Source organism: Ictidomys tridecemlineatus, chromosome 8 (assembly GCF_052094955.1).
Source record: "Ictidomys tridecemlineatus isolate mIctTri1 chromosome 8, mIctTri1.hap1, whole genome shotgun sequence".
NCBI classification, from domain to species: Eukaryota; Metazoa; Chordata; class Mammalia; order Rodentia; family Sciuridae; genus Ictidomys; species Ictidomys tridecemlineatus.
The window spans coordinates 155,629,044-155,648,974 of record NC_135484.1 but is presented as its reverse complement, the minus strand read 5'-3'; the positions used below and the strand labels follow the sequence as shown (position 1 = coordinate 155,648,974).

General features: G+C 49.5%; 1 protein-coding gene and 5 non-coding genes across 6 annotated transcripts; 2 read left to right on the top strand and 4 right to left on the bottom strand.

Annotated features, from left to right (window-relative positions):
* On the top strand, positions 1–74 carry Trnan-guu (transfer RNA asparagine (anticodon GUU)). Its single transcript has one exon. It is a non-coding gene; the product is annotated as a tRNA-Asn (tRNA).
* Positions 75–4,618: 4,544 nt separating this feature from the next.
* Positions 4,619–7,196, bottom strand: Abt1 (activator of basal transcription 1). The gene is made up of 3 exons (XM_005337072.5): positions 6,912–7,196; positions 6,427–6,626; positions 4,619–6,334 (listed from the first exon to the last, which is right to left on the bottom strand). Exons 1-3 carry the CDS (start codon positions 7,144–7,146, stop codon positions 5,954–5,956), a joined length of 816 nt encoding a protein of 271 aa, XP_005337129.1. The 5' UTR covers positions 7,147–7,196; the 3' UTR covers positions 4,619–5,953.
* An 802-nt stretch (positions 7,197–7,998) lies between these two features.
* Positions 7,999–8,087, bottom strand: Trnay-gua (transfer RNA tyrosine (anticodon GUA)). Its single transcript is given in 2 exon segments — positions 7,999–8,034; positions 8,051–8,087. It is a non-coding gene; the product is annotated as a tRNA-Tyr (tRNA).
* Positions 8,088–9,775: 1,688 nt separating this feature from the next.
* Positions 9,776–9,865, bottom strand: Trnay-gua (transfer RNA tyrosine (anticodon GUA)). Its single transcript is given in 2 exon segments — positions 9,776–9,811; positions 9,829–9,865. It is a non-coding gene; the product is annotated as a tRNA-Tyr (tRNA).
* A 4,954-nt stretch (positions 9,866–14,819) lies between these two features.
* On the bottom strand, positions 14,820–14,908 carry Trnay-gua (transfer RNA tyrosine (anticodon GUA)). The gene is given in 2 exon segments: positions 14,820–14,855; positions 14,872–14,908. It is a non-coding gene; the product is annotated as a tRNA-Tyr (tRNA).
* Positions 14,909–19,111: 4,203 nt separating this feature from the next.
* On the top strand, positions 19,112–19,184 carry Trnak-cuu (transfer RNA lysine (anticodon CUU)). The gene has a single exon. It is a non-coding gene; the product is annotated as a tRNA-Lys (tRNA).
* Positions 19,185–19,931: the final 747 nt, after the last annotated feature.

Here is a 19,931-nt window from a genome sequence, read left to right as displayed (position 1 = left end):
GTCTCTGTGGCGCAATCGGTTAGCGCGTTCGGCTGTTAACCGAAAGGTTGGTGGTTCGAGCCCACCCAGGGACGTGCTGTGGCGGGCGCCAGCTCCTGGGGTCACTTTTCTTACTTCCCAGTCGGACCCGGGGACCACGCAGGCTGGAGCCGGCCTTATCTGAAGTCTGTCTTCCCGGAGTGACCAGTTCCCTCGGTTCCTAATAGGGTCTCCAAGACACAGCCAAGTGCCAGGGCTACCTTCCACTGCAGTCCGACTGCACCTTTGGACAGGCTGTATTCCCACCACTACAACCCACCCAGCCAGTTCCACTGATTGCCACGCTCAAGTCAACCCTCTGAAGGGAGTATTTGTGATTAAAATTAGGTTCCACCCGGATAATCCAAACTCCCCACCTCAAGATCCTCGATTTTATCGTGTCTGTCTGCAAAGTCCTACACAAAGTAACATTCACAGGTTCTAGGGATTCCACCTTTTGAAAAGGCCTACTTCACTATGCTGAAAAATATATATATTTTTGAGGGAAATTTAAGAAAGACTAAACAAATGAAAGATCAAGCCAGTAATTGGAAAATTCAATGTATCATAGATGTCAATTCTCCCCAAACTGATCTGTAGATTAAATACAATCGCAAAGCCACAGCAAGATTTTCTGTGTAAATTGACAATGATTCTATGGAAATGCAAACAGCCAAGTCAAGATGAAGGAAAAAGAACAACAGTGGAGGACTTTTGCATTAATTTACAGTAAGGACACATTGAGGTCTGGGGGCAAAAAGAGATAAATAGACCAATGTAGCATTAAGGGATCATTCATGACAGATACATTGACAAGCGTGTTTTTTTTTTAAATATATGTATTTTTTAGTTGTCAATAGACATTTATTTATTTATATGTGGTGCCGAGGATCAAACCCAGTGCCTCATGCACTCCAGACAAGCATGCTACCTGCTGAGCCACAGCCTCAGCACCATGACAGATACATTGAGTGTCACAAGGTGCCTGATACAATTAGAAGTGCTGGATTCTCAAAGAAGTCATTTTTGTGGGCTGGGGACATAGTTCAGTTGGTAGAGGGCCTTCCTCGCATGCACAAGGCCCTGGGTCCAATCCCCAGCAAAACACACACACACACACACACACACACACACACACACAGAGTTTTGGTGCTAAATAGAACATTTAATGGTTAAGTAAAACTGTATTCATTGTATTCACCAAAGCATTCATTGAAAAGTGATTATCACTGTTGGCAAAACTGGAGAAAGGTCCTTGCCATACAGTATTTATTGTCTCAATCAGTTTGAAGAGCCATTTAAAATTTTCCTATAAAAAATTACAATGTAAATGACACTGGAGTCAACAATTTCAATCCAAATACTTCAATACACATACTCATGGATGTTCATTACAATATTTCTAAAATAGAAAATAATCAGAGACAACCTAAATATTTATGTTAACAAATGGTTAGAACTTTAATGATACAAACAATGAAATTCCACACAGTGGTTAAAAGATTGGAGATCATCAAATTGTACTACTGCATGCCCCCCTGCAAAATGTTATAATATTGCTATCTATATTACTATATTACTATATCTACATACATAGTATATAGATAATATAGTATTTATTCCATTTATTCTAAGAAATGTGTTTTAGCAAACTGTTCTAAAATAGTTTCATCAACAAAGAACATCTTCCCCCTTTTAAATTTTTAATTGAAACAATAATCATGCATATTTATGGAATGTGATAAATACATACACAAATACTATTTGCAATGATCAAATCAGAGTAATTGGCATTTTTATCTCCGTAAACATTTATTGTTTATTTGTATTGGGAATCCTCAAACTCCTCTCTTCTAGTTCTTTATAAAATATGTAATAAATTGTTGTAAACGATTGTCACCTACTGTATTGTAGAGCACTTGAATGTATTCCGCCTAGCTAACTGCATTTTGGTCCTATTATCAGACCTCCCTCTGGCTCCCCTTCTCCCTACCCCACCCTAGTCTGTATGGACACTATTCTGCTCTGTTCCACGAAGCCAATTTTTCTAGTTTCCACATGAATGAGAACATGTGGTCTCTGTCTTTCTGTGTCTGGCTTATTTCACAAATGTAATGTCCTTCAGTTCTATCCACATTGGGACAGATTTCATTCTTTTCTATGGCTGAATAACAATTGTGTATTTATGTCATTTTTCTTATGCATTCATCTGTTCTTAGACAACTCCTGATTCCATTTCTTGGCTATCATGAATCATCCTGCAGTAAACATGAGGATGTGTTATCACTGTGACATACTGATTTCTTCTGGATGGATACCTGTAGTGGGATTGCTGGATTTTATGGAAGTTCTATTTTTAGCTCTTTGAGGGACTCCCATGTCATTTTCTATAATGGTTGTATTAATTTACATTCCCACCAACAGAGTGTAAGTTTTCCTTTCTCAACATCCTTGAAAACATTTACCTTTTTTCTTTTTTATTATCACCATTCTAACTGGAGGGAGAATTCTCACTATGGTTTTGATTTACATTGCCTTGATAATTAGAGATGTTGAGCATTTTTTTCATATATTTGTTCGCCATATGTAAATCTGCTTTTGTGAAATGTCTGTTCGGGTCATTTGCTCATCTTTTTGCTGGGTTATTTGCTGTTGTGATTTTGAATTCTTTATATACTCTGGATACTAAATTCTCAAGTAGTTTGAAAGTATTTTCTCACATTTTGCAGGTTCTCTTCACTCATTTCCTTTGCTTTGCAGAAGCATCTTAGTTTGACATAATACCACTTTTGCCTGTTTTGAGGATCTAATCCCCCTCCCCCCCCCCCAAAAAAAAAAAAAATATTGCCTAAACACATTGTGAAGTATTTCTCCTGACTGAATTATATCTCTGACCAATTTATTTTTGAGATGATTTTCTAACTTAGCATCCTTCTGCCTCAGTCTTCTTAGTAGCTGGAGTTTCAGGCATGTGCCACTGTGATGTCCTCTGCTTTCTAATGGTTTCAGGGTTCACACCTAGGCCTTTGATCCATTCTAATTTATTATTATTTTTTAATGCGGTGCGACATAGGGGTCTAGTTTCATTGTGGATATCAGGTTTTCCCTAGCTGAGAGCCTTATGACTACATTAGTTGTTCCTAAATGGATGGGGTTCACGGTGAAGGAACCACACATCGCTTCTGGACTGGAAGCAGGGGCTAAAGAGTGGCTTGGATGGCCTGGGCTGCTGTGCCAAGCAAAAGGGCCAACCTACATGGCCTGCCAGCCACTCCTCTCCACGGCCCTTGGCTCCAGAAGTGCTGGTCTCTCTTCCGCTGTTAACCCTGCCTCCAAGATTCTTTTGGTCTCATGCCTGGTCCTGGCTGGCCTGAGACAGGCCAAGAAAACCACGTGGGCACTCACCAGACTTAGTACAAGGTTCTGGACTCAGAGTATGTGTTGCAAAGAGCCCGCTTCTTTTGCTTCCAGTTACTCAGTCTCAGAGTGAGTCTGGAAGTGAAAGACAATAGCCCCAAAGCGGAAGAAAATCATGCATCCACAGAAATCCAACACTTGCCTTCCTCATAAGGGGCAAGAAATCTTATTCTGGGTCTCTATCTGCTGAAACTCACACTGACTCTAGTGGGGAATGAGCACGTCCAAGGCTTACACTAGGAGCCCCCCACCCACTCCACTGCAATAATAAGAACTTCAAAGAATGTTAGAGGAATCGTGGGAAAGCACACTGAGAAAGAGTGGGTGCAGGAGTAAGTTCACAGGGTGTCCAGGCCTAGCCTAGATAAGCCCTCCCTTCAGTAAGATCTCCACTCTTATGCCAGGAAATGTAGGGTCCTAGCTTCTTAGCTGGAAACCACAGGTGGGTTCATGATTGAGAAAGTTTGCTCTTCTTAGACAGTAAATCCACTCACACTTGCAGGTGTCCTTCATCTTCTATCATGGAATTCATGCAATAAGCTCCCAAAACATGCACACTAGAGAACCATGTGGAAAAATATGGGGAATAAAAGAAGTGGTAAGCCATCACACCTGGACACTTAAAAAAATTATTTCCTGGCCTCTAAGGGTGTCAAGTCTAGAGGGAATCAAGATGAAAGTTCCTGGGTAACCCATTTTCCTCCATCTGACTCTCAGCTTGACTGGCTACAGGGTGGGCTGTGCTCGCTGGAGATTTGGAGTGCAGCTTGAGATGCTGGCCCTTGAGTATACTGATGCCACCAGCCTGGGAAACATCCACTCATTCAAGAAACTCTCACTAAACCCTTTTTTTTTTTTTTTAACTTTCTCAGCTGTGGGCAACTTGAGGGAAAGAAATTTCTTCCTTGTCTTAACATCTATTTACCTAGCCCAGGTGCCTACAGGGACTGGTAATTCTAAAGAAATGTGGAAAACAGCTTATCAAATCCTGATGCTGGACTTCTCTGGTACTTTGGAAGGCACAATGACCTGAAGAAACAATCCACATGGAACAAACTCACAAAGAATGAACACAGAAGCAAGGACACAAAGTTCCCAACATTATGGTACTAACACCACACAGATGTTTGTGTACTAAGTCTGAAAGGACAGAACATGAGCTATGAGAAATGTCATACCAAGCTCACCATAGGGTCATTTTTACTTTCCCAATAAAGCATACTTTCAAGTAAGATCATAATGTCCATTTTACAATCAAAGAAGTGGATGAATCCACTTCACTCCAAAAAACAAGGATAATTACATTAATGGGGGGTGGGGGTGGGGTTCCAAGAACTAAAGAAAAAGCACAAGCAAAACCAAATTATAATTACACTTGACAAGGACTTCCTGCTGGATAATAATATTTTAATCTGAGACTGAGTATAGACTTCAGTGTATGGTGACACCCAAGTTTGCAGTTCATTTTGATGATTCATCCTGATTCTTTGAAGTAATCAGGGCTGCTCTGCATGTATTTGTGAATCCCTCAGAGCCTCAACACACATGTAAGTGCACTTGAGAGATCTTTGATCCCAACTTCCCTCCAGGCTCTGTCCTTTACAATGGTTTGCCCCAACACTCTATCTATGAAGCAGTCTGAACTATAGGAGCAAACCAGACTCGTTCAGAATTCTGCTCTGCCATTTTCCCAATTTGACCTTGGGGAGACATGAAGACTGACCCTCCTGCTGCCCGTTATCAGAAATCAGCTCCACACTGAGAGCACTCCATGTCCTGCCCTAGCCCCACTCCATCCCTTATATGCTTCTACCATGATGCTCATCTATCTTATTCCAGTGATCTGTCAGACTCTTACCACCAAGGTCATTATCTCCCATTGTCACTGTCTCCCACTGTGGTTTAATAAATGTACTAGATAAATGTTCTAGGCTAAGGAAGTAAACAGAGAAAGAAAAAAGGATCTAGGTTGGATGAAGGCTTTAAGACAAGGAGGTGGAATGAAGATCAGTGAATGCAACACAAGATGAAAATTGAAATCTGCCAAATGACTCTCACTCTTAAAAATAAAAGCATTTTTTCCCTATAAATACATTAGGGAGGAGGTTCCTAATCCAAACATAACCCAGTAATTCATATCTGTTTTTCTAAATAAAATGATGCTGCTCCCTTATCTGTATTCAGTAAACAGAACAAGACTGCCTGGACCATCCATTTCCACTGTAGCTACATATAAAGGCCATTCCTGGGCCAAGAACGTGGCATTTTATGGGACCCTACTAAACAAGAGGAAGGCTACCAAATCAAGCAGACATCAGCAATAGTCAAAACCATCCTAATAATACGAATAAGGTCACTGAGGCCGGCAGTTACAGCAGTTGGGCAAAAGAGGAGGGGAGGCCCACAAAACTTCCACGTCTGGGCTTGACCCGAGACGTTTGCCTGGGTGTCGGTGTCATTCCAGCACCAGGTCGACAGGAAGCGGAGCGGCCACGGGAGGTGACCGGCCTCCCCGGCCTCACGAGTCCCTGGCCCGGGAAGGTCCCTCCGTACTGTCCGAGGGTGGTGGGGCTCCAAAGATTCTGGCCAGGAGCCCTCGGTTGGAGCGGGCCTGGTCCTGCACTGCGGCCAGGCGGGCCCGTTCACGCCCCCCCGGCCGCGCGGCCTTCCGGGCCCTCAGCTCCTGTTCCGTGGGTCGCTGGGCAAACGCCCAGGAGCCGTCGGGGCGGCTAGGATCCCCCTCGGCGGCCAGGAAGCGCTGTCCCCGCTCCACACTCCGGAGATAGAAGTCCGTCTCGCGCTTGGCCTGGGCCACCTCTGCTCTCAGGCGCTGGCGTCGCACCTGGCGCTCAAAGGCCAGGTGTTCACTGAGGTGGGACCAGGTAAACCGGTGCAGGTACTGTGGGCGACAAGACAAGGAAAGCTCGGGACAGGTCGGACGGAGGGGGCGGGCGGGTGTGGGCGGGCCACAGACCCGGCGGCCCTCCTCACCTTGAGGTTCCACAGGTCGTAGCGGAAGGGGCTGCGCCGGCGGGTGCCCATGGGAGTGTTGTGCAGGCTGGCCGCCACCCGCTTGGCCACGCGCTTGTCGCGGAACTCCACCCAGCCCTCCGTGTAGTCCTTGCTGTACCGGGACCGCTTCTTCCCTCCGGAGGCTGCCGCCGCCTTCTTCTTGCGTCTCACGAACTGGTCTGCGTACCCAAGGCCGAGCAGTGGTCAGCGCCCTCTCGGGCAGGCTCGGGGCCGCGCCCTCCCGCCCCGCCGCCGGCCGGGGTCCCGCCTCCCTGCCCGGCCAGGAGGGAGGACTCGAGGCGCATCCGCCCCGCGCCCGCTTCCCCGTCTCACAGCCCCTTCCCTCCGGGCTCACAACTGGCCCAAGTCCCCGCCGCGACTTCTGGTCAATGCCCGTAAGGGGCGAGTCGGCGCGAGGGCGGGACTCGGAGCCGAACCCCCGCCGCCCAGACCTGGGCACTCACCCTCCGCCTGGAAGAAAACGCGCCCGACCTCCCCATAGGCGCTGAGCAGGTTGCGGACGTGCAGGGGCCGGAAGCGCGGCGGAACGTGCCCCAAGTACACGATGCCCGGCACCACCCGCTTCTTGCTGCAAGCTGCTTCTTCGCTTTCCTCCGGCTCCTCCTCCGCCTCTGATTTCGGGTTTGGCGCTTCCAACGGCCCTTCCTCCGAAGTTGCCTCAGCCTCCTCAGCCTCCATGCCGAGGATACGTGAAGCACGACAGCCGTAAAGCAGTCGCTTCCGATGGCGCGACCAAGAGCCGAGCTCCAAGCCGGAAGTTACGTAACAAGACAGCCGTAAAGCGACCGCTGCCGTGACGCGATTGTGCACGACGGCCTGCGGCCTGAGGCGGCGACGACAAGAGGGACTACGGGTCAGCACAGGGGGCTGGGTCCTAGAGGGCGGAAGGGAGAAGCAGATTCAGGGCGAGGCGTTGAGAATGTTTTGAAAATTTGTATGACGATTAGAGAACTTGCTTGACCCCTATTGTGCAATGATATATCCTCCACACATACCATCCGTATTTATCTATGTTGCAAATTCGTGCGGGATGCACACACGACTTGGGCCTCAGCGCTGGCTGCCTGCGCTCGGGACTGGGTCGCACCTGAATACTGCCTGCTTGGCGCCTTGGCAACCACCCCCCCCCCACGACCCTGGCCCTCGCCCTCGGGAGTGCCTCGGGACCATCAGTGCAAACCCACACTCCCCAGAGGTCGCAGTGGTCAGACATGTCCACAGCCACAGTCGCAAGAGTGCTCTCTAAAACTGGTACTTTAGAGAAGAATCTAAAATGTTCTCTCACAAGTTCCAATGTGACAGAGGGTCGTAAAAGGCCGTCGAATCTCAGTCAAGTCAAGCAAACTTTGCTTTTTCCCTCCCTCCAAGGATTCATTCAGTCTGTCAGTCAAGCATTAGCAGTCTCCTCTGGGGGTACCTGGGGAACCCCGTGTGGGTGTGTCTTTGTTTGTTTGGGCTTTGGATTTTTGCATCCTCTAGCTACGGATCCTAGAGAGCCCAGGGCGAGACTGGAACCTTCCAAAAGGCAACTCCTTCGAGCCGGATTCGAACCAGCGACCTAAGGATGACCACAAGTACACACCTACAGTCCTCCGCTCTACCAACTGAGCTATCGAAGGGCACGCTGGGAACCTCCTGCAGTATAGTTTAAATATTGCATTCATGGTCTACTTTTTGACTATTCAAATCCACCTTGAAAACACGTGAACAGGAGGAAGTTGTTGAGGGTATTAGAGATGTTCTAAAAATGATCTAGCACTAGTGATTATACAAGTACGCGAAAAACTTATTCCCACGAACTTCAAGATTTCTGCTTTTTATTGCACAAGTGTTTCATGTAACTCTTAAATTGCCACCAATTGTCCAAGTCGCTCCCTTGAGTGTCATAGATTGGACCATCCTTGGCACTTCACCTGCTCTTCCGTCTGCTTAGCAGCCTCCTTCCGCTGCTGAAACCGAATGATTATAGTAAGGTTTTCATAAAAGTAGGCAGCTAGGTTCAAGACTCGCCATCTTGAAACACAGTACTTCCCAATTTATTTGGGAAATTGATGCACCTTTCTGAAATACCAGGAAAATTAGGGTTCGACGCAAGTTATAGACACAAAACATGAGAGGTGTTTTTTGTGTCGTTTAGGAATTGGGTATCTCATGCTATATCGCCCAGTTGTAATGGGGCAAACCAGCAAACACAGCACGCTCTTCACCTATAAGAGAAGTGTAAATACCCCTTTAGAGGACGACTGTCAGCTTTGCCTTGCTAACAGGCACCAGGGGGGACATTTAGCTTCCTGGCTCCTGAACGCTGACGGGGAAAACAGGAAGCCCATGAAGTTAATGAGTTAGGAAACACTGTATTCTTAATTTATCTACAAAAGATCCTCACTCATTGAAGTTCTTCATAACTAACGTCTGGGAAAAATACATTTTCAAAAGATCCTGTTCAGTGAGTCTGCAGCGCACATCTGTTATTTCATGAGTTCCCAGCCGGCTCCTCTCCGTGGAGGCAAGAGCACCCGGCCTGGTGAGGGTCTTCTAGAAATGCACGTCGCCGGGTGCAGAGGGACGAGGCGCTGGCAGCCCGGGTCCCCTCGAGTCCCGGGGCGAATCCGGCCGCACACCCAGCCTGCTCCCGGCGGGCGCGGACCGTCCCCCAGGGGGCGCCCTCCGCGCCAGCCCTGAACCGCCGCGGGTCCCCAGGGGCTGTGAGCTGACGCCTTTGGTCACCCGGAGCCTGGCCGGGCGTGAGCCCCGAGTGACGGCGGGTAGCAAGTGCCTGCGGTCACAGAGCTCGCGCGACATCTCCCTGCACAGGCGCCAGCCGCACTCCCAAGACACAGCTCTGGTGCACGCGCCACTCACTTGTCGCCACTCCTGGGCCGTGGGCATCCGGGTGGAATGAGGGGTGCTGCCCTGCACACCGACCTTTCCCAAACAGAACGCGGGGAGCTGGGGACACGTGTCGGGTTTGCGGAAGGATCCGGTGGGGGCGGTGGGTGAGTGTGCCAAAGGGATTGAACGGAGGGGATGAAGTCTTGCTCCGGTGAATGTTCGAAATGTCGCCTTAAAATTCTTCAGAAAGTACCAAGGTGACGGAGAACCCAAAAATTATAAAACCTAACCTCCCACAAGGAGTAAGTCCTGGGGCCACCAGTCAGTGCACTCTCCAGAGGGGGGAGGTGAGTGCGGACTTGGTAGGAGGGCTACTTCGGCCTACTCACCTGCCGCTTCCACTCTGGACGTGGCTTAAACAGTAAGCAGCAGAACCTACTCACAACTGTACAACAGTGTTAGATCAAAACTCTTGTCCTTCGAGCCGGATTCGAACCAGCGACCTAAGGATGGCCATTAGCAGACTCCCTACAGTCCTCCGCTCTACCAACTGAGCTATCGAAGGACTCACAAGCGTCAGTTGTTTAGGGTACATAAAATAATTTGTGCGCTGATGATTTCTGCTTTCCTATATAAAAAGTATAAACACGTTTAAAAACATCATTCTCAGACACTGAAAATAGCCCATAGTCCATATAATGATCCTGATATGGTGCCGCAGTCCGGCTGCAGCAGAATGGGGGGGGGGGTGACGAAAAACTTCTGTAGCTTGATACAGCAGGAATGGGAGCCGTTTATTGTAGACAACAGAGCTGTTTATACATTTTGCACAGCTTATCTTAATTAGCATAAACTAGATACATACCCTAATACATACCCTAATACCCTAATGAGGCCCCGTGTCCTCCTCTTCTGTTTATAATTGATATGGGGCGAATTCTCCCCATATCCTACCGTCCTGAGTGAGTGCCTCTTTTCTTTACCACCCAGTGAGTCTGGGTTTGCCGGCCTGAAAGCGCGGTGTGACACCTGCACCTCTGCTCCCTGTTCTCCCCAGCGCTAAGGTCCTCTCACTGCGGAGACGTGCGGCCCTAAAGAACACGAAACCGTCACAGGAAACGGATGGAGCTCGAGTTTGGAACGAGCCAACTCAGAAGGCCAGGGGTTGTGTGTTTTCTCTCCTGTTCCTCTTCTGTGCGCCCTGCTGCCCGGCTGCTGAGGCCGTCGGGTGTCCCCGGAGGGCGGAGACCCCAGGTGGCTCCGGACACCGAGAAGGGCAGGGGCCGGGCGGGCGCAGACCCTAGGGCGCTCGCTTGGCGCTTGGCGTGCGGGACGCGGCAGGATCCAGCCCGCATCCTGCGGCGACTTACTTACCTCGCCCCGCGCAGAGGGGAGCCCTCCCTCTAGAGCCACATCCCCGTTGGCGAGTTCGCTCATCGCGGTGGAGGACACGGACCGCAGCTTCTGTCCTCTACAGTCCTGCCACAGACAGGGATCTCCTTTCCCTCCATCCTGGGGGATCTCCTTTCCCTCCGTCCTCGGGGATCTCCTTTCCCCTCCGTCCTCGGGATCTCCTTTCCCTCCGTCCTCGGGGATCTCCTTTCCCCTCCGTCCTCGGGATCTCCTTTCCCTCCATCCTGGGGGATCTCCTTTCCCTCCGTCCTCGGGATCTCCTTTCCCCTCCGTCCTCCGGATCTCCTTTCCCCTCCGTCCTCCGGGACTCCCTTTCCCCTCCGTCCTCGGGATCTCCTTTCCCCTTGGTCCTGGGGGATCTCCCTTTCCCTTATGTCCTCCGGATCTCCCTTTCCCCTCCGTCCTCCGGGACTCCCTTTCCCCTCCATCCTCCGGGATCTTTCCCCTCCGTCCTCGGGATCTCCTTTCCTCTCTGTCGGGGTCCGTAAACAAGTCAGGATGGCGCCTGGCATTTTGCCAGAGGGAGTGGTTTGAGAAGTAAGGCCAGAGAGCCATTAAGATGATAGAGATTCCTTAATGACTGACTGCTGTGTCTAGTTATGTCAATTAAGTTAAGCTGTGTGTAATCATTAAGTGTGGAGATTCCTTATTGGTTGACTGCTGTATCTAGTTTATGTTAATTAAGATAAGCTGTGCAAAATGTATAAATACCCCTCCTGTCTTGCAATAATGGCTCTCACTGTATCAACCTTCACAAGTTCCTCCTCACTCGCCCCCTGGTTATTTCGCCCAGCCAGCCGGGCTGCAGCACCGCTCCGTCCGGCATCTCCCTTTCCCCTCCGTCCTCGGGATCTCCTTTCCCCTCTGTCCTCCCAGATCTCCCTTTCCCCTCCGTCCTCCCTTCCGGGATCGCCTTTTTCCCCTCTGTTCTCCCGGATCTCCTTTCCCCTCCGTCCTCCGGGATCTCCTTTCCCCTCCGTCCTCGGGATCTCCTTTCCCCTCTGTCCTCCCGGATCTCCCTTTCCCCTCTGTCCTCCCCTCCGGGATCGCCTTTTTCCACTCTGTTCTCCCGGATCTCCTTTCCCCTCCGTCCTCGGTGATCTCCTTTCCCCTCCGTCCTCGGGATCTCCTTTCCCCTCTGTCCTCCCAGATCTCTCTTTCCCCTCTGTCCTCCCGGATCTCCCTTTCCCCTCCGTCCTCCCCTCCGTGATCGCCTTTTTCCACTCTGTTCTCCCGGATCTCCTTTCCCCTCTGTCCTCCCGGATCTCCCTTTCTCCTCCGTCCTCGGGATCTCCTTTCCCCTCTGTCCTCCCAGATCTCCCTTTCCCCTCCCTCCTCGGGATCTCCTTTCCCCTCCGTCCTCGGGATCTCCTTTCCCCTCCGTCCTCGGGATCTCCCTTTCCCCTCCGTCCTCGGGATCTCCTTTCCCCTCCGTCCTCCGGGATCTCCTTTCCCCTCCGTCCTCCTGGATCTCCTTTCCCTCCGTCCTCCCGGATCTCCTTTCCCCTCCGTCCTCGGGGATCTCCTTTTCCCCTCCGTCCTCCGGGATCTCCTTTCCCTCCGTCCCCGGGGATCTCCTTTCCCTCCGTCCCCGGGGATCTCCTTTCCCTCCGTCCCCGGGGATCTCCTTTCCCCTCCGTCCTCCGGGATCTCCTTTCCCCTCCGTCCTCGGGATCTCCTTTCCCTCCGTCCTCCGGGATCTCCTTTTCCCCTCCGTCCTCGGGGATCTTTTTTCCCCTCCGTCCTCGGGATCTCCCTTTCCCCTCTGTCCTCGTGGATCTCCTTTCCCCTCCGTCCTCCTGGATCTCCTTTCCCTCCGTCCCCGGGGATCTCCTTTCCCTCCGTCCCCGGGGATCTCCTTTCCCTCCGTCCCCGGGGATCTCCTTTCCCTCCGTCCTCCGGGATCTCCTTTCCCCTCCGTCCTCGGGATCTCCTTTCCCCTCCGTCCTCCGAGATCTCCCTTTCCCCTCTGTCCTCGTGGATCTCCTTTCCCCTCCGTCCTCCGGGATCTCCTTTCCCCTCCGTCCTCGGGATCTCCTTTCCCCTCCGTCCTCGGGATCTCCTTTCCCTCCGTCCTCCGGGATCTCCCTTTCCCGTCCGTCCTCCGGGATCTCCCTTTCCCGTCCGTCCTCCGGGATCTCCCTTTCCCCTCCGTCCTCCCGGATCTCCTTTCCCCTCCGTCCTCGGGGATCTCCTTTCCCCTCCGTCCTCGGGGATCTCCTTTCCCCTCCGTCCTCGGGGATCTCCCTTTCCCCTCCGTCCTCGGGGATCTCCCTTTCCCCTCCGTCCTCGGGATCTCCCTTTCCCCTCCGTCCTCGGGATCTCCCTTTCCCCTCCGTCCTCGGGATCTCCTTTCCCCTCCGTCCTCGGGATCTCCTTTCCCCTCCGTCCTCCTGGATCTCCTTTCCCCTCCGTCCTCGGGATCTCCTTTCCCTCCGTCCTCGAGGATCTCCTTTCCCTCCGTCCTCGAGGATCTCATTTCCCTCCGTCCTCCGGGATCTCCTTTCCCCTCCGTCCTCCGGGATCTCCTTCCCCTCCGTCCTCGGGGATCTCCTTTTCCCCTCCGTTCTCGGGGATCTCCTTTTCCCCTTGTCTTGCCGACCCGAACTCGGGTTCCCCCAGCAGGTTGCAGATTTCTCCCCACCCGACGGGTCTCTCACGTCTGGCCCGCTGAGCACCAGCCGGAGTCCTCACAACCGTCCACCCCTCCCGGCCCTGGAGTCAGCCGGCACCGGGGCCTCGGGCTGCCGCAGGTGCTGGACCACGAAGCTGCCCAGGGTGTGGACAGGGTTGCGGAGGGCGCCTGCCCCAGTGGAACCCGCGGCCTCCGCGGGGATCTTCGACGGGGGCTATCTACTAAAGGGCCCCCAAGGCCCGAGCGCCACCTTTGGAAAGAAACTCGGAGTCTTTTTTAAGCCCCCCAACTCGCTTTCTTTTTTTTTTTAACCAAGAGGTTTATTGGGGAGCTGCCCCAAGGAGAAGAAAAGGAGAGGCAGAGAGGAGAGAGAGAGAGAGAGAGAGAGAGAGAGAGAGAGAGAGAGAGAGAGAGAGAGAGAGAAGAGGAAGGGGGCCGAGAGAGAGAGCAACCCCAACTTGCTTTCAAATGAGCAAGTTCACCCCAGCTGCCCGTTACCCCTGCCGCTGTCGCCCAGGTGGGAGCGGTTTGTAGAGCGCTTCAGGCGGTGACCTCGGACCGCCGTCCCGAGAAGGCCCGGCCTCCACGTTCTTCACGAGCCCCGCACACCGTTCCGCACACACCGCGTCCAGGTGTCCTCCACTTAAAGCCTAGAGCTGGGCGGCAGAGGACGGAGGAGACGTGGCCAGGCGCTGCATCCTCGTGCGACTCTTGTACGGCGACCCAAGATTCCTTTGCTATGGCGTTGATCTAACGTTGCTGTCGTCCAGGTCTCTGGGTCTCTGAGATCACATTTTTGAGAGAGGAATTAATACCTTTTAATGAGATTGGCACAAAATTATCAAGTGTGTCCTGTTACGTGAGAGCTCTGCTCTGGAGCTCATTCCCGAGGGGGAGGACACTGCGCCCGTCTCCCTGGTGATTCTTCCTTCCCGTGATTCTGGTTTCTCTGCAAGCAGTGACTGTCAACTCCACTGGGACCCGAGTCGCAGGCGGCATAAACATCTCTCCAGGAGATTCGTAAATGCACCACACTGTCCTCAGCCGCAACTGAAAACCACCCTGATGTCATTTAGCTGAGGACAAACGGGCCCCTAAATCGCCAGGCGGGGGCTGGGGTGAAGGGGTCGGCAGGGTGCCCGGGAGCCTGAGCCATGCGGGCTACTGCCACCAGGGGGCGCGCGTGCCCGCCGTGCGGCCGCTCCGCGGGTCTCGCTGCGTTCCCGCTGTGGCCGGGCGGAGGGGCGGACGCGCGTGGGAACTCCGCCCACCGCCGCTCGGACCAGCTTGATCAGACCTGGAGGGTTTTCCGGGGACTGAATCACTTTAACGATGGGGTCAATATCGGATGAGGGGTGTTTAAAAGTTGCTGCAAAGCATAATTTTTTAAATCCGGGGAGACTCCCGGACACCGAGAACGTTTTGTACGGGTTCAGCGAGCACAGGAGCTAGGGAATCGCAAAAGGTGAACTCCTTCGAGCCGGATTCGAACCAGCGACCTAAGGATGCCTGAGGAGCGCCCGCTACAGTCCTCCGCTCTACCAACTGAGCTATCGAAGGGCCACGCTGGCGGCCGCGCCGCCGCGGGTGCCAACTCTGTGCCGCGCGGCTTCACTGCGTACGCCCTTGTGTCCTGGGGCTCCTGCACCTTTTCCAAAGCCTGGGAGGTTCTAAGCTGTGGACCCGGGATCCGAAAACCAGCCGGGTCCGCCGCTCACGAGTTTGCAAAGGAAAGAAAATAAGGAGGCCCAGGAATTGAGAAGAATTTAGCACTGGCATTTCATTGTGATAAATTTAAACAGCCAATTTTGAATTCCACTTAGAAACTGGATTTGAAATACTTCCATCTGCAGTTTCAGCGAGATGATTAGTTGGAGGAGGAGGAGGAGCAAGAGAAAAAAAAAGTTAAAGCTCAATAGAAAAAAAGAAGAAGAAGAAAAGAAACTTAATAGCATACTACAATGTACCTTCATTGGCGTTTGTCTCTGGAGATAAACCAGATCGTTACACTTTTAACTCGGACAGACCCCATCAATGTGGAGCGAAAACAAACACTTTTAATGTAACGATCTTAACACATGTCCCATCGTCCTACATATAGGACACTTATAAAAACATACAAAATTTAATACAACAACCATAAAACTGCTCTCTTCAGTTTTATAGATTTCTGATATTTAGGATGACAGAGCAATGGGTTGACACACATAGGAACTAGTTAATTTTGTTTCCAGTTTCTGTAACAGTCTGAGGCTCACAGTCTGTCTTTGCTCTCTTGCTCAGACTTGGCAAGTTTTCTATGACTGAGCTCCACCCCCAACCCTATTGGGTTTTGTACAAATGTAAAAATTAATTAATGAGAAAATGATACTACTTCTTCCACTCAAATCCTAGAATTGCTTACAGAAGCAAAGGAGTAATACTTTATCTTTCACGAGGCTCCTGTGTGATAGACTTGAATGAAAATTAATTTTATCTTTAAATTCTAATATTAATAGATTAGGTTAATTTCTCTTTGCTTCAACTGAGGTCACTTTCCAAGAGGTTACACCCCAAAATCTAGTTGTGTGTACAGAAGATCTCTTGAACAATACTTTCTAAAGATGGCCGAGTTAGTTTGTTGCATACTGCTATGGGTTTCTGAGCTGCATAGACTGCTACCCTTTGGGACAGCAAGCTCAGGTAACTGCTCTTGGGCAGAACACTTCCTACTTCTTTGATCTGTGGCCCAGCCTGGGACAGGTTTCCAAGTCTGCCCTAGAAGCAGGATTAAGTCCCTGAATTCTTGTCTCCTTCTTGCACCTCTCAAGACCAAGTGCTTTGATAAGGTGATTGCTGTGTGGCAGTATCATGAAGCAAGGAAGTAATTAAGATTAAATAAGATAAAAACTCTGGAGACCTGATCCAATAGAATTGTGTTCTTAAAAGACACCAGAGTTCATGAAGGCTTTTTTTGTCGCTCCACTAGAGAACATAGCAAGAAGGCAGGTGTCTGCAAGCCAGGAAGAAAGCCCTTGTCAGAAAACAAACCACTCAGCACTTTGATCTTGGACTTCCCAACCTCTAGATCTAGGAGTAAGTTAATTTCTGTTGTTTAAGACTCCCAGTCTGGGCCTTCTATTATGACAGCCTTAGAAGACTTCTAAGACACTCCCAAGCCTTTTTACCTCTCTAATCAAGGACTCCTCTGCAATTTAAAAAAAAAAAAAGTGTCATAGTGCAAATCAGGTTGGCTGGCAAGTCCAGGCCTTGGTTTTGGAGATGTTGCCTTGGGTCTTGGATTCAGCAAGAAATTACATTTTTAAGTATTTCAGTCCTTAAAAAAAAAACCAGTGCAGCCAAGGGGACTAACCTTTATGAACCACAAACCCAGTAAATTAATTGACACGAGGGCAAATTAAAACTGGCAATATTGTTCTATGTAGGACATCCCTGTATTGTTCTCACAGTGCTCAAGCACAAGTCACAAGCATCAGGCCGAGGTTACCAGGGGGGATGGGCGTCCAGGCTTATTAAAACCACACAAGCGTCTGCAAGTCCTTCATGTCTGTCTGTCTTTTCAATAGTAAATAGAATATCCATAAGGAATAAATATAATGTCTTTATTTCTTAGATTTTACTGGAAAACACAGGTGACTTTTAGATAACCCAATTCTATCACCATCATTATTTTTTCAAACTGTCACTCCTACTTTATTCCCTAACCCCATAGAGTTACAATAAAGCTGAAGATCTAATTTATGTTAAATCAGCCCATTTATGACACCTTTTTTCTATCTTTTTTCATTTTCTTTTCCTTTTATTTATTTTTTCCTCTTATTGGGAGTAGGGTAGACCTCCATTTACTCTTTTAATTTTGACATGGTACAATAAGCAAGACAGTGACAAATTTTCCAAAGTTAAGGACATATTGGTTTCATTTCAGTCACAGGTCTTCTGCTGGGGTTTGAGGAGGTGGGGTGACTCAGAAGAACTGTATGTGTGCGGGTGCCAATGGTGCTCATATAATGGCCACAGCCAGGAAAACGAATGAAATTGCTATCCAACGAGTCCTATCGTCCTAGGTGAGAAGGCTTCTACACAAAGCTGGGAGCAGCAAAGTGGGGTGGTGATAGAGGTCTAAGAAAGAAGAAAAAAGGAAGGGGGGAGGAAGGGAAAGGTAGGGGAAGGCAAATGACTCAGAAAATAGGTGAGAGCCTTGTAACCTACATGTGTTTCCATCTGGCCTTTCCAAATTGAGTGGCTTTCTTTAGAAGGAAATGTTTTCAAATTTATTTGAATGCAATCTTATGAGGGAAAGCTGGAGACCCAGCAACTTCTAAAACGTGTACTTTCAAAAGACATGCAAAGAGAGACATGGATTCCTAGCACACTGTGGGCCTCTCTAAGCTGCACATGGCAGGCAGCTTTCTTGAAGGCTGGGATCATGCTGGATTCATGTTTTCATTTTAAATATCTACAGAAAAGGCCCTTAATAAAAACGTGTTCAATTGATTTGGAAGACCCCTGCTCTTCTTTAAAGGAGTCTTGGGAAACAGTCAAATCTCAATGTAGTCTAAGAAAGTTACTTCTGTGGTCAAATTAATCCATTTTAGGTGGACACATGATTCTCAATTTCAAGGTATATATATCAGCTACACCTCCAAATTCTAGGGAGTCCCTCCACCCAATTTAAAATGTACAATTTCCTTTGCCTAACTATAGATGCCATATATCTAAATAGATAAAATATGAAATAGTTTTTGTTTTGTCTTTATTTTAGGAAATAGATTTTAAACTGGATATAACATCTCACACAGAGCAAGTGAGATATTAATAATATTCTGGTGTTGGTGTAAAGAAAAAAGTAAAGCTCGTGTGGAAGGGAATGGAGAGCAGGTAATTTGTACTGTCAGGGATGGGCACTCTTTCAGGGCAACACTAATGTTCTGGGGCTCTGGCAGATCCCATGGGGTGGAGACAGCAGAATCAAGTTTTCACAGCAACATAACTATTGTTTTCATCTGACTCCCTTTGCTTTGGTCATATATTAGGTGGATTTGGCCTTCCCAAAGTTAAGGGCCGTTGAAAAATGCACTAGCCCGCTTAGTTTTGTCTCTTGGCATGCATTTTTCAAGCCTGCAGCTTGACTTCAGAGTTTTAACTGTCCTTCACATTCCCATTCGAATCTGCCAGAAATCCCACAGACTCAGCCTTCCAGATAGACCTAGAAATTCAGGCATTTCTTACCTCTTCTCTTGCTACCACTGTGACCTGATTCGATCCTTTTTGTCACCAGGAGTCGCCTAACAACTGGTTCTCAGAGTTTGTATTATTATCGCCTTAAAGTCTGTTCTTAACTCAAGAGCCAGAAGGGGCAGGATGGGTGAGGGAACTGGAACAGAAAACCTCAGTGGGTCAGAGAGAGGGTCCTGGGTCATGTGAGCACTTGAGGAAATGGGCTCCGGGAGACTATGCTCAGAGCCAAGCTGGCCACCTGTCTGGATGCCATCTTTAGGGTCACTCTCGCAGCACCCAGAGCAGATTCTTAGATCCTGGGGGCATTTTGTGGTCTAACACAAGTTGGTGAGATTGGGAGGAAAGAAGGAAAATGTAGTATGCTAATAACCAAAGGTAATGCTTGCGTTCTTTGTGGTTCATTTCCTCTTATCTAAGAAGCTCAAATAAACAACCAGATAAAATCCAATATTCTCAATTTGATCCCCGCCCAAAAGAGAGCTACGTATTCTTCTAATACTTTGGGGAAAAGGAACCACCGCAGGTGCCCGGCTAGCTCAGTCGGTAGAGCATGAGACTCTTAATCTCAGGGTCGTGGGTTCGAGCCCCACGTTGGGCGTCTGGCTTTTGGTCCGCTCTCCCACGCTTTATCATTACTACCGTTTGCCTACTGCCTATTCAGAAGAGCGTAAGTCGCTGCAGTCAAGCAGGTCCCAATTGAAGAGCAGTTCATTCTCATGGAATGATGGAATCACCGAAACGGTAACAGCAGACTGACTTTTCCCGCCAGCTCTGCAAGTTTTGCAGAATTTTTGTCTCAGCGCCCCCTGGCGGAGACGCGCCTCCGGCCTGTTGGCGATCATAACACCAGACACCTGTTAAACTCAACCAGTGTCCAAGTTCCACACGGTGCACTTTCTGCAGGTTTGCACTAGGACGTGGGCTCTGAATGCACGAGTTCCTCGGGTATTTCTGAAGCACAAACACCTCCAGAAAGGGTTATGATATAGGAGAGGCATGCAGAAATGTTGGAAGGATGCAGATGGGGCCAACAGTCCAAGCAAGGAACAAGTGTGATAGCGCTTCCTGCGGTTTTGAGAAATGGTGACTCCAGTTTCTAGCCCAAACAGGTGTCATTATGAACCAATGGGAGATAAGTTTCCTGATACCACAACCACAGACGTGCTTTCAGTTTCTTACCACCGTAGGTCAAGGGCACGATGGACTTTTTCTTTTTTAAGTTTGATGGGTTTTTAAAAATTTCTTCTAGAATAGAAAAATGGACAGGATCTTTTATATATACAAATAAGCACACATGTACTTGACAAATAGTAATTGTGCTTGGAGGCACGGTGATATCTCAATA